This window comes from Urocitellus parryii, chromosome 10, assembly GCF_045843805.1.
Source record: "Urocitellus parryii isolate mUroPar1 chromosome 10, mUroPar1.hap1, whole genome shotgun sequence".
Classification (NCBI taxonomy): Eukaryota; Metazoa; Chordata; class Mammalia; order Rodentia; family Sciuridae; genus Urocitellus; species Urocitellus parryii.
The window spans coordinates 50,837,337-50,861,960 of NC_135540.1; the positions used below are offsets into that span (position 1 = coordinate 50,837,337).

Consider the following 24,624-nt stretch of genomic DNA (forward strand, 5'->3'; position numbering starts at 1 on the left):
ATCAGGAGCAAGATGGAGGCGGAATAGACATCCAGGAATTATAGCACTTTCTAAGAGAGATGTCATTCCTGGAAGATTATTGAGTACATCATAGGCACTCTGTTCAATCAGGGTTAATTATAGCTACAGTTGCCTAAATAAAATCAGCTGAGATTTCATTTAAAGTGAAATTTTGGCAATTTCTGGTAGAATAAATGAGAATACTCTGAAAAGGGTGATTTTTTAAAAAAAGTATTGCTGTAAGGAAGTAACTCTTGTTCTATCAGGCACTAATATTCTGATATTGTACATAGACAGTGGCTTACAGAATGACAACAACATAGAATACAAAAGAAAAAATATTGGAAAACAAAGGAAAGAAGAATTTTTTGTTGTTGTTACCAGGGGTACTCAACCACTGTTACATCCCCAGCTCTTTTTAATATTTCATTTAGAGACAGGGTCTCACTGAGTTGTTTAGCGCTTCACTAAACTGCTGCAGCTGGCTTTAAAATTGTGATCCTCATACCTCAGCCTCTAGAGCTGCTGGGATTACGGGTGTGTGTCACTATGTCCAGTGGAAAAGAAGACATTTTAAAAAGTGGAAGTAGAATATCAAATCATATTATATTAAAATGCCATGAGTAAGTTTTCCTGTCTCCTGTGTGCCACAGTTTGCACAATGCTAGGCGAATTATGCAGAACAGTACCTTTCGTTTGGCCTTCAGCTGCTCATGATACTTGTCACAGGTATCTCCTGGGATCTCTCCTCCCCAGAGAGTAATTCCAACGATGGTGTATGTGATACCCATGATGAGCAACGGGAAGCAGTACACCAGAATAATGACAATAATGTGGTACCTGTAAGGAATCAGAAAACAATCTTTTGGAAAAAAAAATATGTGGAACTTCAAATTTGTTTAGTTTTGAATCATAATAAAAAAATGCCAAAGATAATTTTCACTTTATGTCCTCATTTCACAAACTGATCAAAATGTCATGAGTAGTGTCACCTGGATTCATGTTTCAAATGCTGCCAATTGACCTATGTTAGTCTTTGTATATGGAAGCATGTAACTGCAGTAAAGTGCTCATTTAATCTATGTATATTTCCTTTGCTTAGTAATAGAGAATGAATGCCTTTCCTCTGCTTGGTTCTCTGTTTAGTAATTATTCAGCTAAGCTAAATATATTAGAAATAAATGTTAAAAATAAACTGTTTTTCATCTAAATGAAAATTAAAAATCAAGTAGGTACTCTGAGCTAAATTGGATACAGGAGTTATTTGTGGTTTTAAAAAATCTGGCAAAGACACATGCGTTTTTCCAAAGTCATGGTGCCTTTGATTTATTAGCTTGTTAAATAACAGGCATACAATATTAGTCATCAATGATTATCAAATTCAATTCTAGGATTCCATGGCTTTCAACCAAAATTATAAGGATTCAATTAGGGAGGAGTAAAAGTTTATGTAATAATTTTACAGACTAAATAGAATTTTACAAACTTTATTGTGGCTTCCATTTTCTTAAGAAGGCTTTACAGTAATTGAGGAGTTTATTATAATAGTCTTATCAATACCTATCACCCCCGCCACTCTCTCTTAAAGTGAATCTTAAACTTTGCTTTTCCATTTCTTAGTAGCTTGCTGTGTCTGATTTAAAGTTTGGTATCAATGGGGAGTGCTCCAGTCACTGTGTGGGTGGGGAGGGAGGTAAGCCTTCAGGCTTACACTCAAGGAGTGTACCTGGGGATGTGCACCTCAGGGATGGTGGAGGAGGGAGATAATTGCAGCACCAACCTGCTGGATTATATATTATCTAGATCCATCTGTTCTGTCTTGTGTTTCCTGTTTTATTATGTATCTGTGTTTGTTCCCATTCTAGCATCTAGAATTTTTTGGCTCTAATAAATGGGCCATTGAACAACAGCAAAGATTCCAGAAATCTGTAGCAATCTAGTAAAAATGTGACACAGAGCTGTGGGCTGGTTGAAACTCCTCTTTATGCTAAAGGAAGAAAAGCCATGATTGTTTCTTTTGCTGCAGTTGCTCGCAACTCCACAACCTGTTTCTCACCTCCTACTGGATAAGTGACCTTCTTACTGTTGCTTCCTGGACTAAAATCAACATGGAATCATTTCAAAGTATATTTCAGTGGTCAAAGGGAGATAAGCAAGCTTCTTAAACAAAAAGAAAAGAAAAAATGCATAATGCATCTGTTTTATTCAGTGTGGTTAATGGAATATGCATCACCTCTGGGAACAGTTTCTATTATACTGTTTGGATATTAAAATGTTACAGAAGTAGCTCTTGTCTGCCTCACTCTGCCCTTAGTTAATGGAAATTCACACTTTCCAGGTAGGACTTTGAATACAGTGTCATTGAGTCAGTTGTAGCTGGGCACCTTCTTATCAGTTAGTCTTGAATGGACAACTCATTAGTGAGTATGACTTATTTTGATTTTTCTCACCTGGATTTCATTGAATTCTTACTTTTGACAACTTCCTTTAAAAGAACACAGTGGTAAACTTTATTCAATGGTACGATTAACAGTGACTTTGGATGATCATTTAAGTTGATATTTGTTTTAGCTAGATATAAGGTACTGTATCTGTACTACAGGAAGCTGATTCTACTGTCTGCTTCCACAGTGTACTTAAAAAAATTGTCTGACTTCATGAGTAAAGACCAAGTTTATCACTTCTGATGATGAGACCAATTAAGATTCATTCCTTGTGCTGTTTCTTTACCAGGAGAAAAGAATCTCTCTGGAATAAAATGAAACTAATTCTATGTTCTAGTATGTGTAAATTTTGCTTGTGCAAAATTTAGCAATTTCCAGGAAACATTGGTACTTTGTTCCACACAGAGAATGAGACAGGTTTAGAGCTCTTGTTCCCTGCATTACTTTAATTAGTAAAGCTTTAAACCCTTTTGCACAACAGACTTGGAAAAGATCATAGTTAGAATTATTTTTAGCGTATTTTTCATTGTAGATATTCAGCTGACTTAAAGTACACAGTAGGCTAAAAAGCAGGTCTGTGACCTTTGACCAGCTAAAACAAACAAACAAACAAAGGATAGAAGACTTCCTGTGTTTGGTCAAAATTTAATGCCATAGAAAATAAAATAATTTTCTACTAATTATTTTTCTTTTTAGATATACATGACAGTAGAGAGTATTTTGACATATTTTACAAATATAGAATATAACTTATTCTTTATCATTCTGCATTAATAATGGTCCCCATCCCTTTGGCATTAAAGAAAGTGTCTACACCTGTGTTTGACTTTTTTCTTCATTATTTCTTAGAAAAATTAAGGGCTGGTGGTGAGAAAAGACTGGTGATAGCCGATCTCCTGTCTATGTATATTTTGTATAATCATTCTTTCCCTCTCAGTAGCTGAAATTTAGAATAGTTGAAGTCTGTAGAAATGAAAAAAGTTGAGGGCCAAAATGTAACATATTTGGGAACAATTCTTTTTCTTTTCTTTTTTTTTTTTTTTTTTTTTTTGGTACTGGGGATTGAACTCAGAGGCACTCAACCACTGAGGCACATCCCCAGTCCTATTTCGTATTTTGTTTAGAGACAGAGTCTCACTGATTTGCTTAGTGCCTCAGTTTTGTTGAGTCTATCTTTGAACTCATAATCCTCCTACATCAGCCTCCCAAGCTGCTGGGATTACAGGCATGTACCATGGCTCCCAGCTGGGAAAAATTCTTAAATTGATTAACTAGTTGTACTATAGCTTTATGAATTTATTTCACTGATGATGTCAAACCTGTTCCTTGTGGTGTATCTGTCCCTAAATAAGTATTTTCTCCCCTCCAATGTGACTTTAAACAGTAGCATCCATTATCATATGTTTGTATTTTTTTAATGTTTCAGATGATAACTACCTTAATTTTACATGTATTTCATCTTTGCAAATTTCTGGATTTGGTGTGTGTGTGTGTGTGTGTGTGTGTGTGTGTGTGTATGAGTGAATATATATTGTATTTAACTTATTTGGCAGTTTTAATTCTGTATTATTTCTTCAAATAAAAGAGGAAAATCTTGGGGAAAAAGTCAATGGAGAAGTAATTCAGTGAGTAAATAATTCAAGGATGATAATGTTATACAAATAAGATTTATTAATTATAATGAACAGAATACAGCATTCAGTTTAATAACTGCTGCCTGATTCTGCTCTACTAGTGCTATCTAATTTTTTCCTTCAAAATTATAATAAAAAATGACTGCTTAAAAGATGACCATTATTTGAATCATTTCTTAGTTTTAAAGAAAAAAATAGGTTATCAAAAGTAGGAAAATAAGCATTTTGTTGTAAGAAAATTCAAATGATCAGAATGACAAATATAATCAAGTTACAATAAATATAATCAAATGTATGACTGTGCTATTTTTCCCTTTTGCTTTTCTTTAGGTGGGTCCAAAGTACAAAATACCAAATTCTAGCTTACACCGTTCCTATTTCCTTTCTGACCCAGTGCTCCGGTTTCTTAATGCTGAAACGAATGAACAAGACCAAATCAAGCCAAGGAAAACTTAGAGGACCTGCCAGGACCTCCCTTCCCTTCCCAGGCTCCCTAAAAGAGCAATCAACACATTTGGGCTTTGGTTCCTCCCTTCGTACTTCGCAATCAATAACAACCCTGCTTTCCTTGGCAAGATGCTTTCATTTGTTATCACTGACTCCAGGAGACTCTCCAGTGCTGTCCCATATGGAAGTCATCACGTTTCCAATTAAAACCAGTGTAACTAATACAGACTTTCTGACCACATCACACTGTCTTATAATAATTTTATGTTTTTTTTTATTCCAAGTAGTAAGTGAGCCCTGAGAGAAACATCTATGTCTTATTAATTTCTGCTCCAAACCACTATTTCCCTAAGTGTCTGATAAATTGAATTGAAAATCATTAGAGAAAATTAACTTACGTGAAATGTTGTTTGGGACCTTCTGGCCATTGAACGTAGCAAAGAGTGCGGCTGGGCATGACTTTGATTTTGGAATAAAGACACTGAGGAAAGGCAAGTAGAAATGCCAGAATCCAAATACTTCCAATGACAATCCTGGTAGCTGTGGCAGACAGTCTGGGTTTCAAGGGGTCAATAATGGCCATATACCTATATGGAAAAAAAAAAACAAGAATGTTTTGTTGATTCTTTTGATGTTGGAGTTTAAAAATTAACTTCAAAGGTATTTCTATACATGCAATTATCTCTGTTCTGGTAAATGAGTTGATGAAGATTTGGGTTGTACAAAGGCAGTAGTCTGAGGAACCTGGCAGACCTAGGTTCAAATCCTATTCTGACAGCTGCTTAACCTTGTTAAACCTCAGCTTCATTATTTTTAAAATAGAAATAAGGACACCCACTTAGGGTGCAGTAAGATCAATAGAAATAATATAAGTGAAGAATATTGATTGTTTGGTGCTGTGCCTACCACATCATCAGAATTCATAAACGTGTGCTGAATTGAATTGAAAAGGCACATAATAGGTGCTTAAAAATACTAGTTCCTCTCCTCAAAGTCTTAATTTCTTTTCTGTCTCTTTAACTTCTTAAAAAATTCTGACAAAATAATATGGATGGTACCTATATAATTGACAAAGATGAAGAACTACAATAAAAAATGTGGTTAACATAGTCATTTAAAAGTAGCAAGAGACAAATTCAGGATTTAGGTAAGATGGGTAAATCAAATTTGAGGCCATGATTTCCTGTTATCCAACAAATTGGACTCACACTGCATTGTGTAAATCTTCCTGGTATCTAACCTAGTGCCCTTACAACTATGTAACTGGAAAACATAGTTATAAATGGGAAAACACATTTGAGGCTCTAGAGAGTACACTTACATATGACTGTCAGTGAATCATGGGAAGTTGGGAACTATGAATTCTTTTTTTTTATTGTTGGTTGTTCAAAACATTACATAGTTCTTGATATATCATATTTCACACTTTGATTCAAGTGGGTTATGTACTCCCATTTTTACCCCGTATACAGATTGCAGAATCACATCAGTAACACTTCCATTGATTTACATATTGCCATACTAGTGTCTGTTGTATTCTGCTGCCTTTCCTATCCTCTACTATCCCCCCCTCCCCTCCCCTCTTCTCTCTCTACCCCCTCAACTGTAATTTATTTCTCCCCCTTGTATTATTTTTTCCCTTTCCCCTCACTTCCTCTTGTATGTAATTTTGTATAACCCTGAGGGTCTCCTTCCATTTCCATGCAATTTCCCTTCTCTCTCCCTTTCCCTCCCATCTCTCATCCCTGTTTAATGTTAATCTTCTTCTCATGCTCTTCGTCTCTACTCTGTTCTTAGTTACTCTCCTTACATCAAAGAAGACATTTGGCATTTGTTTTTTAGGGATTGGCTAGCTTCACTTAGCATAATCTGCTCTAATGCCATCCATTTCCCTCCAAATTCTATGATTTTGTCATTTTTTAATGCAGAGTAATACTCCATTGTGTATAAATGCCACATTATTTTTATCCATTCATCTATTGAAGGGCATCTAGGTTGGTTCCACAGTCTTGCTATTGTGAACTGTGCTGCTATGAACATCGATGTAGCAGTGTCCCTGTAGCATGCTCTTTTTAGGTCTTTAGGGAATAGACCCAGAAGGGGAATAGCTGGGTCAAATGGTGGTTCCATTCCCAGCTTTCCAAGAAATCCCCATACTGCTTTCCAAATTGGCTGCACCAATTTGCAGTCCCACCAACAATGTATAAGTGTACCCTTTTCCCCACATCCTCGCCAGCACTTGTTGTTGTTTGACTTCATAATGGCTGCCAATCTTACTGGAGTGAGATGGTATCTTAGGGTGGTTTTGATTTGCATTTCTCTGACTGCTAGAGATGGTGAGCATTTTTTCATGTACTTGTTGATTGATTGTATTTCCTCCTCTGAGAAGTGTCTGTTCAGGTCCTTTGCCCATTTGTTGATTGGGTTATTTGTTATCTTATTGTCAAATTTTTTGAGTTCTTTGTATACTCTGGATATTAGGGCTCTATCTGAAGTGTGAGGAGTAAAGATTTGTTCCCAGGATGTAGGCTCCCTATTTACCTCGGAAACTATGAATTCTTAGGTAGCAGAATACAACAATTACTAATAGGGCATTATGTAAAATTGTGGATGTGTAACCGACGTGATTCTGCAATCTGCATTTGGGGTAAAATTGGGAATTCATAACCCTCTTCAATCTAAGGTATGAAATATGATATATCAAGAGCTTTGTAATGTTGTGAACAACCAATAATAAATAAATAAATAAATAAATGAATTTTAAAAAAATCAAAAAAAAAAAAGAAAGGTCAAATCTTATTCCCTCGGTAAAAAAAGAAAATGATGTATCTCAGAGAAATAATTTTCAGTTTAAATGGGATACCATATGGCTAATTGCAAATTTGACTAATGTTTAAAGAAGAAAATAATATATGATGTTAAAATTTAATATTTATATCAATAAAGCATTACACTGTTGGCTATTTTGTGTTTTTCACAGACATTTTAAAATACATAAAATTTCCAAAGATGATATTTCTGTCAAAGAATGACTGTTGCTTAGCCTAAAATATTTTAAACTTAAGAAAAATCATTTCAAAATAAGGATAATATAATTTACCAGTTTGTTTATTTCTCTTTGTGTAACTATTAGAACTTTTCATATGTTTATTTTTATGCAGTGCTAAGGATCAAATCCAGTGCTTCACACATGCTAGGCAAGTGCTCTGCCACTGAGTTATGGCCCCAGCCCATTACTATTAGACTTTTAGTAGCAATATTGGAAATTATGTTTACATTATTATTAATATTAACTTTAGTTACAATTTTCCTAACATAATATTCTTTATTCATTATGTTTGATGGCTAATAGGCAAACATGAATCAGACATAAAAAAAATTTGCCCTTCTGTGATTGGCTTATTTCACTTAGCTGGAGGATTCCACATATCTGAGGTTCCTAAAAATAGTCAAATTCCAGGGAAGCAGATAGTAGAATGGTGATTGGCAGTGGGTAGCAGAAGACAATGAGAAATTGTTGCATAGGGTGTTAACTTTCAGTTTTGCAAGACAGAAAACAGCTCTGGAGATCTGCTATTCAATAGAGTACCTTAATTTTCAAGTGGTATAGTTTAAAATTTGTTCAGAGGATAGATTTTATGTTAACAGATATGTTGTTACTGCATAAACAAAATAAAACAAAACAACTCTCCCACATCATATCACAAAGAAAGCTTTGGCAGCAATGGATATATTTAATATCTTGCTTGTTGTGATTATATCATAGCTGTATATGCTTGTTCAAACTCATTGGAATGTATATGTTAAGTAAGTACAATTTTTGTGTGTCAAGTAAATCTGAATAAAAAAAAGCAGAAAAATAAAAACTATAAAATAAAACCTTGGTTTAGGAAAACAAAATGAACCATATAAAGAAAATATAATGAACAGTTAAATGGAAAACTATTTAAAATTCACCTCTTGGTGCTTATGTTGGTGAAGACATTACAAGAAACAATTTTTGACTGCTAACCAGGGCCATTTTATATATTTAGTACCTAGAGTAATATTATCAAGTAGATAATATCTTTATTTTACAGAAAAGAAAATTGAGTTTAAAGTGATTAAATAAAATATTCATAATGACAAGAGGAATTCTAAATTAGTTGTGCCAGTCTTAAAAATCCATATAGTTACTATTTATAGCTTTGGAATATAACCATTCATGTAAAGAATTGTGGAATAGAAAAAAAAGATGTAATGTTGCTAACTTCCCAAAGAATCAGAAGTAGTATTATGCTTTTGAATCCAAAAACCTTTATGTGTAATATTAAAAAAAATCAAACATGAATTGCAAGCTATCTTGCCACTGCTGTTGATAACCCACACAGTATTTATCACAGTATATCAATATGTGTTTCCCAAGCACAACACTTGTCGATAAATTTTATTGTAGTACTAAAATAAATATTCCCCAATTCTATTGTAATCTTTTACTTTTTGTGCCCTAGAAGTTTATAAATGCAATTTGAATATTTATACAGTTGCTTTTATAAGACTAATAAAAGACTCTTGTATGGCTACCGTTGCTCAGACAATTCAAAATAAATTGCAAATTTATTATTAATCAATTGGGCCACTTATCCTGATTCTGTATAAGCTATTTCCTGAGAGGTAAACTATTGTTTTATTTGAATTATGTGGAAACAATTTATGTTCTCAAAATAATATTTTAGTGAGAATAAAAATATTGAAACTTCAGGCAGGCATGTTTGCCATTTCTTGTCTGTTCTATTATTTATTTTTCCAACAAAATATTTATTGAAAGCTTCCTGTGGTATTTCAAACACCATGATAATACAGCACAGAGCAAAAATGACCTTCACAGATCTCAAAGCTGATGAAATAGATAGGTACTAAATTAGTCTATTTTCTGTTGCTATGAAAAATACCTGAAGCTGTGTATTTTATGTGAAAAAGAAGCTCTTTGGCTCACAGTTTGGGAGGCTCAGAGACGAGGCACTGGCATCAGCCTGGCTCTCCTAAGTGCCTTGGGGTGAACAGGACTACAGTGGCAGGAGCACTTATGAGAGGGAACACCACTTGGGAAGCCAGAGAGTGAGGAGGGGCCAGGCTTGCTCTCACAAGAACTAATGGGGATCCCTTGACTGTTAAGTCTCTGAGAGGGCAGCCCTGGTGACCTAACCATACTCCACTAGGCTCTGCCACCATTAAAAATTCCCACCACCATATTAGGGACCTAGCTTCCAATACATGAATCCCAGGGGGATAAATCACAGCCACATCCAAACCATAGTACAATGTAACCAAACGATCTCAACAATTATAAAAATTACAAATGTAAGAATTGTCATAAAGACAAAGTCAAGTGAATGCATTAACTGAGAAAAATATGTTGAGACGATATATGAGTCTTCCTTAAGATACACCACTCTGGGTTGAAACATGGAAACCTGAGTAGACAAAGTGGCAGAAAAGTGAGGGTGGCAAAGAAGATTACTGGGGGGAATGGATAACATATGGAATACTCTTGGGTGCATGGGGGTTTTTAGGTGTTGGATTGTGCCTGTCCTAAAAAGATATACGGAAGACCAAAATCCCCAGGATCCTAGAATGTGCCCTTATTTGGAAAGAGGATCTTCACATAGATTGTCAAGACAAAATGAGGTCAATTCAATATTACTGGTGTCCTTTACATAAAGGGGAAATTTGGAAACAGAGAGATACAGAGAGGGAGTGCCATGGGAAGATGGAGAATTGAAGTGATGTATCAACATGTCAAGGAACACCAGAGATTGTCAGAAACCCAACAGAACTTATAAAGAGGCAAGGATGGATTCCCTACTTGTTTTTGAGAGAGCATGACCCAGCCTACACCTCAGTTACAGAATTTCAGTTTCCAGAACTGTGTGTCAATAAATTTCTATTATTTCAAGTCACCTGTGGTATGTTCTTAAGTCAAAGCAGCCCCAGGAAACTAAAGCAACAGGGAGAAGCATTAGAGACTATTGAAGTGGAAACAAAGAAAGTAGAAGGGGGGCATGTGGTTTGAGATGAAGTTATAGTGCATATTATAGATTTTTTTTTACTATGAAAAGTAATTGAGAGTATTTAACTAGGGACTGGAACGATCAGATTTTCTTTCCAAACCAGTGTCTGGTTTTAATCTGGAAAATGGACTGATGAGAAAGAATGAAAGCAGAGATGCAAGTTACCTGGCAAATATTTTGGTTTGGGTGAGAGAGAATTTCTGCTTGCAATGTGGCTCTGTCCTGAAGTAGTTTTAAATGTAATTTCTATCAAATACTAGTGAATACTTTCAGTAGGAAAATGCTTTTGAATTTGTGACAGATAATTTTCTTGAAAGCAATGCTTTCATTTAAATATATATTAAGTTGAAATTCACCTATAAATATATCTCTAGTATTCAGTGTTTTAAGGAAATAACAAAGATAGTATATATAATCGTTTATTATACATGATATTCTCCTTAGACTTTAAGGTGATATACTTCCCTAAGTACATACAAAGTCCTTTTGCAGGGCAATAGAAAAGCCATTTAATTCAGTTTTACTTCATTTTGAAAGGGGAGGCGTTTTTAGATGAAGAGATGATGCAAAAGATTGCTCATAGGTAAAGGTGTTACTGGAAAAGAGCTGAAGGAACTTCCAGATAGGAACAATAGATATGTCATAAAAATAATTTTAAAAAGTAAAGAAAGTGAAACCTTAAGCCCAGAAAAGAGGCAGAGCCCTCGCTTGCTTTAATTAAATATATGAAAGACTGTAATGTGGGACAGATATTAGAGCACTGTTATGCACTTTATATCTAATGCTGCAATGTTTCTGTAGGAAGATGATCACATCTGTCCTGGGGAACTGAGAATTGTCACCAGAATTTGTCCTTACACTAGGAAAATTGGGCAACCACTCTGGAAAGCAGTATGAAGATTCCTCAGAAAACTTGGAGTGGAACAAACATTTGACCCAGTTATCCCCATCCTTGGCATATTCCCAAAGGACTTAAAATCATCATATTATAGGAAGATGATCGCAACTGCTCAGGGGAACTGAGAATTGTCACAAGTTTTTTTGGGTTTCTCCTTTCTTCCCTCCTTCTCTCCTTCCTTCATTCCTTTTCTCCTCTCTCTCTCTCTCTCTCTCTCTCTCTCTCTCTCTCTCTCTCTCTCTCTCTTCAAGCTCTGTTGGAGGTGTTCAGGAATAGAGTAACCATTTATTGTGTGGATCAAAGAACATAAACTATTAGATGAATTACTGAAATAGATGAAATTAAGCTTTCTCTCAATTTTGAATTCTAGCTCTAATCACAGACAAGTTATTTGAAAGCTAATCATAGTTCCAGGCCCTTACACTTAGGATTAAGAGAAGAAGCATATTGATAGGGACAAACTAGTGTGCTGAAAATTGCACATGTTTGAAATAACTGTTTTTACTTTGTGTGACTTGAAAATGCTACAAGTATGACCTAATTTTCAAATATTACTGAACTCAAATTCCTACCCAGCTATTTGTTTCCCTTACTGGCTTCTTTTTCTATGCTCCATCTATGTATGCAGTTAAAGAAAGCTACATATTAAAATTGGCAAACTAAATAATTTTTGCATGAATTTTTCTCAACCAATAGCTAAATTAAGAGTGCCATGCTCAAATCCCCATCATGTCAGCTTAGAAACAAAATTCCTCATCAAGACTTCTAAAGGATAAGAAGTAAAATCAAGAATCAATAAATGGGATGGTACCAAACTAAAAAGCTTCTTCATAGCAAAGGAAACAACCAAGAAAGTGGACAGAGAGCCTACAGAATGGAAGAGAATCTTTGCCACCTGTACCTAAGATAGAGCATTAATCTCCAGAATATATAAAAAACTCAAAAAACTTAACACCAAAAAAACCCCAACAAATAACACAATTAATAATTGGGCAAAGGAACCCAACAGATACTTTACAGAAGAAGAAATATAATCCATCAACAAATATATGAAAAAATGTTCAACATCATTAGAAATTTGACAAATGCAAATTAAAACAACACTAAGATTTCATCTCACTCCAGTCAGAATGACAATTATCAAGAATAAAAGTAACAATGTTGGCAAGGATGTGGGGGAAAGGTACATTCATACATTGCAGGTGGGACTACAAATTGGGCAACCACTCTGGAAAGCAGTATGGAAATGCTTCAGAAACCTTGGAGTGGAACCGCTATTTGACCCAGTTATTCCCCTCCTCAGCATATTCCCAAAGGACTTAAAATCAGCATATTACAGTGACACAGCCACATCAATGTTTATAACAATTCAATTCACAATAGTTAAGCTATGGAGCCAACCTAGATGCCCTTTAACAGATGAATGGATAAAGAAAATGTGGAATATATACCCAACAGAATACTACTCAGCCATAAAGAAAAAATGAAATTATGATATTTGCTGATAAATGGATGGAACTGGAGACTATCATGCTAATTGAAATAAGGCAATCCTAAGAAATCAAAGACTGAATGTTCTCTCTGATATGTGGATACTAACACAATAAGGAGGAGAGAGGAGAGGAAAGAATAGAAGTTCAGTGAATTAGACAAAGGGGAATGAAGGGAAAGGGGAGTGTAAATGGGAAAGACAGTGGAATGGATCAGACATAACTTTCCTGTGTTAATATATGAATACACAGTGTAACTCCACATCATGTTCAACAACAAGAAAGGGAAGTTATACTCCATGTATGCATAATATGTCAAAATACATTCTACTGTCCTGTATAACAAAAAGAATAAATAAAAAATTACAGAAAAGGGTGTCATGAAAGTGGATGCAAATTATTTTATATATGTCCTCTTGAAATGTGAATGACTTCAGAAGAATCCTGAATGTGACCATATATAATAAAATATGCTTATATTTCATCCATTGGTTTTTCATTATTGGAAAGTGAATATTTTGAGTGCTGTCATTTGAAATATCATATGTACATATTATTTGTTTTGATTCTTTCTATTTTTTCATTTCCTTTGCATAGTCACAAACTTACCAGTCCAATTTATGATATCACCAAATCTGTTCTTTCCCTCCCTTCTAATTACCAATGTCTGGACCATTGAACCAACATAATGTGTTTTCTTGCTATTGCTCTTTCCTGGATTTCTTCACAATTATCTTTCTCAATATATCTTTGTTTCTTTGTTTCCTATAGATTAATAGCAACACTTTACAGTCTTTACTATAGTGACAGTAACATTTTTTTTTCTCTGAAACATAGTACATTATACCAGTCAAAACTCCAGGAAAAACATGTGGCATAGTCCAATAAGAAAACAAAACAGATTTTAATAAAAAGGCCATTTACAGAGTTGTGATTGTGGTGCGAATGATTAAACTTTAGGATTAGCAATACTAAGGAGTGGGTACCACTGCTTTCCCAGGCCTAAAGGATGAAAGGATTCTAGAATCTGAAATTAGGAGATGAAGTGTGAGGAAGACACTCAACCAGAGATATGGATATATTTTGAAGAGCCAGCCAATTTGCAACAGTCCTGAAGGACTATCACTATCACGCCTTCTCTCATTTCCTCCCATTGTCTAGGCAAGGCCAACAAATTCTGAATGAGAGGGGTTCTCTTCATGCAGTACCCACAGTCTTGCGGGTGGGGACATAAAAAAGGATGGAATTCACAGAGAGTAGAGTAGATCTGAACCGAAAAGTAGAAATGATCCCTTTTGTTCATACCTTGGTTTAAGTTCTATACTTGGGAAACTACCTTTCCTTTGATTTCCACTCAGATACAGAATGATCACCACAGATCCTTTCTGTTCTCTTCTTCCTGAGCTAGTTTTTACATACTCAAGTGTTCCAAAGGTATTATGCTCATGCTTAAACTTTACCTCATGATCTCCAAGAGGAAAGGGATACTGATTTATTCTTTCTTGGGTTCCATAATATCTTTTAATGTATCTGGTCCACAGTAGTCATGTAATTGTCAAATGGTGACCACAGATTGTTCTTGAATATTTAGAAATAGGTACAAATGAATCATCGTTTACAAATGAATGCTTCAGAATATATACCATTTTAAGGGGTTAGTTTTCTTTATTTTGCTAAATAGGAATAAAAAAAACATTACAGAGTATCTTTATAATGTCAAAATTACCTTAAACTACACAATACATTTGAACAGAGTTAGATAATGTCAGCCACAATAAATACTCAACCTAAGTCATTCTAAACTACAGTAAACTTGATGAAATTAACATTTGGGAAGAAAAAGATCCATAGAGGTAAACTTAAGACAATAGAAAAATAAGAAATCACATATTTAAAGTGATTCTTAGGTGCTTGTGGTTGACATGGAAAAAATAAGTTTATGTGAAAATTCCAATCTAAGGATTAAAAAAAATCAATTTTTAACACTGTCCCTAGCTTTTCAAGAGAAATTACTTTCATTACAGTAATGTGGAACAGGTGGTGATTCTTTTAAATCTCTCTCTTCAATAACTTTTTGAATAAAGAGTAATGAGATCTTTTCTATAACTTGAACAAGGGCCTGTAGTGTTCAGTGATTCACTGGTTAAATTGAAAGAGTTCATGCCACATTTGGAGAATTTGTAAGTACTTTAGTTGCCCTAGGAATTAATCATTTTATTTTGTTTAATCTAGAGCCACAGCATATCAAACACTTTTCTTATATAGGTGCCTGTGCTAGTTCCAGTATATCATCCTTAAATTCACAGGGACAAGGACATCAGTCAAGTAGGAGAATTTCCAAATGATTTGGGTATTTAAGTCACAATGATATAATTGGTTAAGTATGCAAGTGGGAGAAAGTATTAGATAATCTCAAAACTCAGATAATATAGGTGGAAAATAGATGCCTTTTAATTACATTTTCATGGTATACTGTAAAAGTTGATTTGAGCTCAGTTTAGTCAGTGATAAAAAGAATTTCAAAACTTGCCCCTTTGCAATCATCCACTCTTACAATAAGCTTGAATGTAAAAGTTATCTTAGATTTTATGACTATAACAATAAATAAAAGTGATAATAGTAAATGAAATTAAGTTAAGCAACAATAAAAATGTGGAAAATAGCACAAGGTAAGGTAGTTGTTTATTGTTTTGTAATGACTACTTATCTGCATATCTCATCTATAAATCTGAGATTCTTTATTTTAATTGCCTCTGCACTTTGTGGACTATTACTCCTCCAAGTCTTTCCAAGCTCATGAGATAAATGATTTAGGTCATATAATTTGACTTCAAAGAGCAAGTGTTTTCCAGTTTTGTAATTTTCACATTTCACTACTGAAGCAAATCAGGATGCCAGACAGTTCACCCTGAATGATCAATTTCTCACACTCTGGATTTAAGTTCCATTAATTTCAGAACATTATTCTACTCATTTTATTATCTTCACAGTGTTAACTGACATCTCTCATGGTACATTACTACGTACAAATAGGAAATTAAAATTTAGTTCTGGAGGGTCTGACTCTGCCCTGTCACATTGCTTTCTCTAGTTAAAGACCAATCATGGTCCTGAGTTCATACTTCTCCTGGTCCAAAATAGTTAAACAGAATTCTCATCCTTCCTGGGGAGAACTGTGCTTCTGTGTTTGAAGTGACAATACAGCATATAAATAATGGCTCTTATGGACATCTTAAGATCAGCATATTTCAAATCTCAAGATTGGAATAGTTAGGCAGGTGGCAAAGGTTTTCTGCAGGGACTATCATATTTGGTTTTTAGGAGCCAGAACTCTAACTCAAGGCTGTAGTTGTAATTTTTGTTTTCATGAAATGTGCATTAAGGGTTCTCACTTCAGGAGTTTTCTCATTTTCAGGCTTTAGGTGCAGACATAAAACATCTATAAAACAGCAAGATTATATAGTCACTTTTGAGTTTGGGAAAGCTGGGCAAGAGAAGAGGGTATGGGTGTTTTTAATTGCATTCTACCTATTTTAAAAATGTAAAATAAGGCACTTTTAAACTTTAGTTTGAAGATGCATATTTAAATTATATGATAGATGGTTTATTGTGAAAGCTGTCATCAGAGGAATAAAAACTACATAGCATTTTTCTCTTAAAAAAGGGGGGTGGGCAAAAAGGTAAATTGGAAGCACTTGGAATGCAGGAATTGAGATACAACATTTCATATCTTATTATTTTTGTTATTCTTTTACATATGGAGTCATTTGGTGTAATAAAAAAGGATTTGTGACATCTTAAATTCCACATGGAAAGCCTGTTATTGTACTGATAAACAACTGTTTGTTTTCTGTTTCTCTTAAATACTTTAATTGAAAGTAATCTTTAACTCCTGTCAAATTATGCCTAAAATTATATTGACAGACTATGTGCAAGCAATGTCCAGTCCTTGAGAAAATAAAAGTGGGTTGTGCTCCTTAGATCTTAATGGGGATTAAGGATCAGTGGGAAATCACTTGCAAATATTTTTGTGTGCTTTGTATAATTAGATGAGTTAGGAGCTTTCGAAATGCAACCTCTATTTTGTGATTTTAATTTTTGATTATCATATTATTTGTTAACTAAACATGGGAACAATTAAAATCTGTCTCAAGAGTGTCTGGCTTGATAAAATTTCATCATTCCAGTGTAAAATATGTGCAATATCTAGCTACTTGAAAACCTTCACATAGAAACTAGACAGGGTGAATGACAGCAGGGGATAACTCAGATTGCCAACTGGTGTAGTTAGCAACTTCTACATGTTGCATGCTAATGATATAAAGAAAACTATAGCTTAGTATTCATGCAAAAATTACTACATATTACATACCTAAAACTGAAGGTCTTCAATTCTGCCATATTTTCATCTTCTAAAACAGAATATTATGAGCCATTCATATTAATTTATGAGGAAATAGTATTTAATACTTCTTGCCAAATACTCGATGCTTCTTAGGTTCCATTAACAAGTGGCTTTAAGGAGTTTCCAAGTCTATTCCTACAAGAGTAGACTGATGATTTTACTTCTTTTCAATATAGCTGTGCTTTGGGTTATTATTCTAAGTGGAATAACATTGAATAAACTTTGTTCTAATGGATTCCCTGCTCCTTTTTCATGATTAGCAGCCTCATGCGTTTATAATGTATGGTTTGGATCTACAGGCAAAACTGATTTCAGGCCATGCACGGTGGTACACACTTGTTGTCCCAGCAGTTTGGGAGTAGAAGTCATGAGGATCTCAAGTTCAAAGCCAGCTGCAGCAAAAGTGAGGCACTAAGCAATTCAATGAGACCCTGTCTCTAAAATAAAATACAAAATAGGGCTGGGATGTGGCTCAGTGGTCGAGTGCCCATGAGTTCAATCTCTGATGTCACTCCCCAAAAAACGAACAAACAAATAAACAAAAAAAAAAAAAAACTGGTTTCAGGAAAACAAGTAGCCAATGTGAGCTTGGATACTCTTTCTATTGTTAGCATAAAGAGCTACTTGATTGAGTAGCAATCACAATGACAGAATGTAAAGAAAATGGTGTGAATCTACAGGAGCTGCTGGAATTAGGAGGAATGTTTAAATTAGATTAAGAGAGAAAAACCTGAGCATGCCCAGTAGAAATGAAGGAACATACTGTAACAGGAAATACTATGGACATTTGCTCTAGTCACATTCCACGAGAAGATTTCCAGGTTTATCTAAGGAAAATATATTGTTCTCATCATTATCAAGTGGAACTGCTCTGATAGCTGTATATATACTAGTGTCTCATTTGTACCTTAATATGTAGCTAAGGATGGAGATCTGCTCAGGAGGCATTTTTTTGGACTTTATCATCTTTTACTTAATCCATCCATCACCTGAAATTATTGATGACAAATATAGATTCTCTGGTTTTGTTTTTATCACCATGTAAAGAGCTTGTTAGCTCTCCCGAATAAGAAATTTCATTTATGTTCTCAGTAGGGCTTAATAGGGATATTAAATAATTGAAAAATGTTCTGTAGCTATAGTTGAACATCTACCTGTTTGATAGCAGCAGTCTCAACATTTTTCAAAAGAAAATGCTAATTTGTTCATAGTTTTCTATTTGAATTAATTGTTTTATTTAAGTGTTCTCTCATTCTCCCATATATAGCTGAATAAAATTACTTTTTTGTTTTGTTTGGCTACCCTTCCTTATGACATATTACAACCAACAGTCTCCCTTGTATGCTTTTTAAAGTTTTGAAATAAATTCACTTACCAAATTCAGAATGAGATTGAAGTTTAAAACATTAGAGGAGGTTAAATTGCATATAATATTTCACCCCCCACCAAAAATACAGATTAATATTCTTAAACTTTAAGAAGGTCTCTCAACTCTAGTCACTTTTTGATGATAGCAAATTTACCGTAAAGCATAGTATCTCTCTCATGTCCTAAAATATATTGTCGGAAATTTATTGAGCATACTGTCTTTCTTTGTTGCATCATCTTTTGTTTATAACTCATCTGAAGTCACAGATCATAAAATCTGTACCTGAATGAGAACTTTTATAATGACCCAGTATATTAAAAGTAAAACAATGATAAAAGATCTAACTTTTTAAGACAAATGGAGTGGCTGAGTTACCATAGTGAAATAAGTCAGGCATAGAGACACAGATACTACGTGATCTCACTCACTTGGTATTTGAGAAGGTTGTCATAGAAGTTGTCATGGAAGTTGGTTAGCAGAGGCTGAGGGGAGTAGGGTAGAAGGGAGGGATGGGAGAGACAGATCAGTGGGTCTAAGTTACAGTTAGACAGGATCAAAAAGTCCTATTGTGCTATTGCACAGCAGGGTGATTATGGAGAATAATAACATAGTGTGCACTTCAAAAAACTAGAAAAAAATTTAAATGATAAATGTTTTAGGAATCACATATATTTATTTACCTGATGTAAACATCATATGACGTATATATGTATCAAACTATTATATTGTATGCTATTAGTATGCACATTTTGTCTTTATGTATCAATTAAAATAAATTCAATTAAAAATTGAAAAAAAATTATAAAAAAAGATTCAATGCCTATGTTACTTTTAGACACAGAAACATCAAAGAAAATTACCAGATATAAAGAAACTACTACAAAATGCTGAGGGTCAATTCACCAAAAAGTGTAAGAAGAATCCCTAATGTATCTGATAACAAGAGCTTTAAAATAAAGCAAAAACTGACAGTATACGAATACATATTCAAACCCATAATTATAATTTAGAACTTCACAAACACTTCCTTATTAAAAATTGAAATAAGTCCCTTAAAAATGGGGATGCATTCTGAGAATTGCAATGCCGAATGATTTTTGTCATTGTTCAAACATTTTAAAGTGTATTTGCTTGTGGTATATATACACAATGGAATATTAATCAGCCATAAAGAAGAATTACTTTATGACATTTGCCAGTAAATGGATGGATCTGGAGACTATCATGCTAAGTGAAATAAGCCAATCCCAAAAAACCTAAGGTTGAGTGTTCTCTCTGATATGTGGATGCTAACCCACAATAATGGGATGGGGAAGAAAGAAGTTCATTGCATTAGACAAAGGGGAATGAAGTGAAGGGAGAAAGACATGGGAATGGAAAAGACACTGGAATGAATCTGATGTAACTTTCCTATGTACGGATATGGACATACCATAGTGAATCTCATCATCCCATACATGCACAAGACTGGGATCCTAATTAGAATAAGATATATTCCATGCTTGTCTAAATATATCAAAGTGGATTCTACTGTCATGTGTAACTAAAAAGAACACATAAAAATAAAAAATCAAACATTTACAATTTAAAAAAAATAATAATAAAGTGTATTTGGACATGTGTAGGTTAGGCACTTGATGTGGCCTCAATGCAATTCAGACAATGATAAACATGAGCTACACGAAGTTATTTCCTTGTCACTTGACATACTGTTTTAAGTAAACAATTTTTAGTAAGTAGAAGGAATACATTCTAAAATAACATTAACAGTATAGTATAGTGAATTCATAAGCTAGTAACAGCCATTTGTTATTATCAAGTATTATAGATTGTACATAATCACATGTAATATAATTTTATATAGTAATTGGCAATAAAGTAGGTTTGTTTACACCAGCATCACACAAACACGTGAGCCCTGTGTTGCACTAGGATTTTTCAGCTTCTTTAACTAAGGGACTACCATCACATGTGTGGTCCATCAATGACTGAAACATTACCATGTGGCACTTGACTGTTCTTATAGAACTCAGACAGAAAATCAGCCAGAACATGGCAGAATGAAACAACTCTACCTCACACTGGATCTAACTGATGATTAGAGTACTCAGCCAAACAACAGTAGAATATGCTTTTTAAGTGCAAATAGAACATTCACTAAACAGTCTATATCCTGGAATATAAAATAAAACTTTAAAAATGTGAAAGAATCAAAATAATTTAAAAATCTTCTTTAGTGATAATGGAATTAAATTAAAAAAATCAATAATAGAGATAATATGAAAATTTCCAAACTTCAAAATTACACAAAACACTGCTAAATAATCCATGTGTATTAGTTTTATATGCTGTATTATAAACTGTGACTGATTTTAGTGACTTAAAACAACACACAGTTATCATCTCACAGTTTCCATGAGTCAAGAGTCTGGGGACAATTTGGTTGAGTGCTCCACTTAGAATCTCATGTGCTTTGTCAAGATGTTGGCTTGGCTGTTCCCATCTGCAGTGCTGACTGGAGAGGGATCTACTTTTGTCCCTTGAAGGGTTTTGGGAGAATGTTTTTGAGGCAACAGATTTCATGCCAACTCGCTTATTTAAAGTCATCAGTAGAGAAACAAAGACTCTAGAGCTATCTGCTAAGTGAGATGGAACCTGTGATAACATGAGGTGAGGACCAGCATGACATCCCATCACATTTGCCACATTCTATGGGTTAGATGCAAATCATCCATCCAGCCTTCACTCAACAGGAGGCAACTTTAGGGAGGAAGACTGGGAGGAAGAGAGAATAAGAACTATCTAAAAGTACTACAAAATGGGTCAAAGAAATCTCAAGAGAATTAAAAGGAATTTTGAGATGAATAAATGTAATACAAAATATCAAAACCTGTGGATTCAGCCAGACATGGTGGTACTGTTAGGGAACAGAGAGAGGAGGATGGTGGGAACATGAGGTTAAGAGAGTAATTATATAAAATGGGCCCACTGGGCTGACCTCCACATGCCTCTTTTGCCAAAAGGCAATTAACCTGCATCCCTGCCTGGCCTAAGTGGAAAGGATATGTCACATTCCTCAGGAAAACTACCTGGTACCTGCACAGAAATGCAGGCCTGAAATAATATTGACGAGAGGAACCCAAGTTACTTTGAAGGGAGGGAATTTGGTGACCCTTTATGTAGACCGGAAGAAAGGGACAATTCCTCCTAACCATAAAACCTGTAAAAATGATTAAGAATCCAACTAGAATCAGTCAGCATGGGCCAAGGTGACATAGAGTTGCCATGGCAATGGGGACTTAAAAGTCTGATGTCATCCCGCTGTCAGTCAAAAGTCAAGAGGTAGGTTCACAGATGCAAGGACTATGGGAAAGACTCTTTGGAAACTTCTCTGGTACCCCCAATAAAACTGGAAGGCAGGAGAGGCACATTGTCCCTCGGCTCTCTGAGAAAATGCATCTCTCCCTAGAGAGTGTTCCTTTTCCTATTTCTTCAATAAATGCATTTCTGTTTCTTTGATGGACATGTCTGAAATCTTTGACTTGATCACATGAATCAGGATTTGAAGGGGAGTCTTGGCGCTGCTTCAGTTTCCTGGAAGAGCCCAGTTCTGTAATAGCATATGCCTGTAATCCCAGTGAGTTAGCAGGCTTATACAGGATAATCAGAAGTTTGAGACAAGTCTCAGTAATTAGTGAGGCTCTAAGCAACTTAACAAAACTCTGTCTCAAAATAAAAAATAAAAAAAGGCTGTAGATGTGGCTTAGTGGTTAAATGCTCCGACATTGAATCCCTGGTACAAAACAACAACAACAACAACACACACACACACACACACACACACACACAGAGATCTGTAGGATTCAACTAAACAGTGCTTAGATGTTATTCTTATGTTAAATTTATAATACTAAATGCTTAAAGTAGAAAAGAAAAATAATTGTCAAATAAAGAATTGAAGGTTTTGCCTTAGAAAGTAGAAAAAAACGGGCAAAATAAACTCAAAACAAGAAAAAGAAAATAAATTAAAGAATAAATCAATGAAAGTCAAAGTAGAACAACAATAGAATTAAAAATAAATGAATCCAAAATCAATTCTTTGAGAAGGTAACTAAACTTGGTGTTATACTAGCAAGATTGACAAAGAAAATAGAAAAGACACAAATTACCAATATCTGAAATGAAATAAGTTTTATCACTACAGATACAAGTATTTGAAAAGAGTATTATAGAATACTATGATCAACTCTTCACACATATATTCTCAGATAAAATAGATGAATTTCTTAATATCCACAAGCTACAGATGGTCACCCAAAATGTTGGACTTTCAAAATATGAATCTCTAGGAGAAATGGTATTATGATTGGATTCTATGAAATACTCAAAGAAAATAATGCCCCATAATTGAAAAATAAAAGAGCTTCACAGTTCATTTTTAAGCCAATACCACCCTGATACCAAAGCCAGATAGAGAATATAATAAAAAGAAAGCTAACATTCCTTGTGAAAATAGATGCCAAAACCCCTAATCCCTAATGAAAGTTTTAATCATATATAATATTTATATATAAGCATATATATAATTATATAAGTGCATAATCATTTATATAAATGATTAAAATTATATTAGAGATTATATAAAGAGTCAGAGAGAGAGAGAGAGAGAGAGAGAGAGAGAGAGAGAGAGACAGATACAGAGACAGAAAAAATAACTCCATCCACAACTGGTGTTTATTCCCATAATTCAAGAATTTTTTTTTGTGGGTACTGGCAATCAAACTAGGTTTTTGCTAAATATATGCCCTACCACTGAGCTATGTACTCAGCACCTCAAGGTTTTAATATTTAAAAGTAAATAAATTTAATACAAAGTAACCATGTGAACATATCAATAATGCAGAAAACATTTGATGATGTTCAAAATTTATACATTTATTATAAAGTTACAGCACATTCAAACAAAAAACAATTTTCCTAAATCAGTTGATAAACTCTCTATATAACCTCTAATATCACATCTAATTTTTAAAAGCTGTATATTTTCCCTATGCCCAAAATAATGCAAGAATGTCCACTTTTACCATTTTTATCTGACATCATACCTGAAATGCAACAAGTCATGAACAAGAATTGGCAGGCATATGATTCAAAGGAAGAAATAAATAATCTCTATTCACATTAAAGAATGTTTATGCAGATGATCCTAATAAATCTATTAACCTACCTAGAACTAATTAGTAAGTTCAACAAGAATTCAGGATACAAGATCAGCAAACAAAATTAAAAAGTAATTGTATATATTAGTAATGAACAATTTGAAACTGAAATTTTAAGATACCATTTATATCGTCTTAAAAAAGTAACACTTGGGCATAAAATTAACAAAATATATGCAGGATCTACATGCAAAAACCACAAAATGCTGCTTTAAAAATGTCTAACTAGATGGAAAGAGATATGTTTGTGGTTTAGAAGTTTTAGCAAATTAACTGTGTTGATAATCTCCAAATTGACCTATAGATTTCATGCAATTACAATAAATTCAGGAGGATGTTTTTGTAGACATATAAAAACTCGTTCTAACTTTTATTTGAAAAAGTAAAATAAAGAACGGTAAAAATAACTTTGCAAAAGAAGACTAAATTTGGAAGAATCATGCGACCGCATCCTAAGACTTAGTCTGCACTGCAGTAATTGAAATTGTGGATTTGGCACAGGCATAGATCAATGAAACAGAATGGAGAGTCCAGAAATAGACTTATATAAATATGGCCCATTGATTTTTCCCAAAGGTGCAACAGTGATTAAATGGAAAAATGATATTTTTTCACCAAATATTTCTAAACATTTGGGTATCTATATGCCAAAAAAAAAAATTTACATT

The 24,624-nt window shown here is 34.1% G+C and overlaps 1 protein-coding gene across 1 annotated transcript in view; it reads right to left on the reverse strand.

Annotated features, from left to right (window-relative positions):
- The window catches only part of Tacr3 (tachykinin receptor 3), an 82,525-nt gene that overhangs the window by 39,717 nt on the left and 18,184 nt on the right, over positions 1-24,624 (reverse strand). The window contains exons 2-3 of the mRNA XM_026404657.2: positions 4,924-5,112; positions 690-840 (exon numbers count right to left, since the gene is read on the reverse strand). Coding sequence (XP_026260442.1) covers positions 690-840; positions 4,924-5,112 — 340 coding nt within the window. The remainder of the gene's footprint in view (positions 1-689; positions 841-4,923; positions 5,113-24,624) is intronic.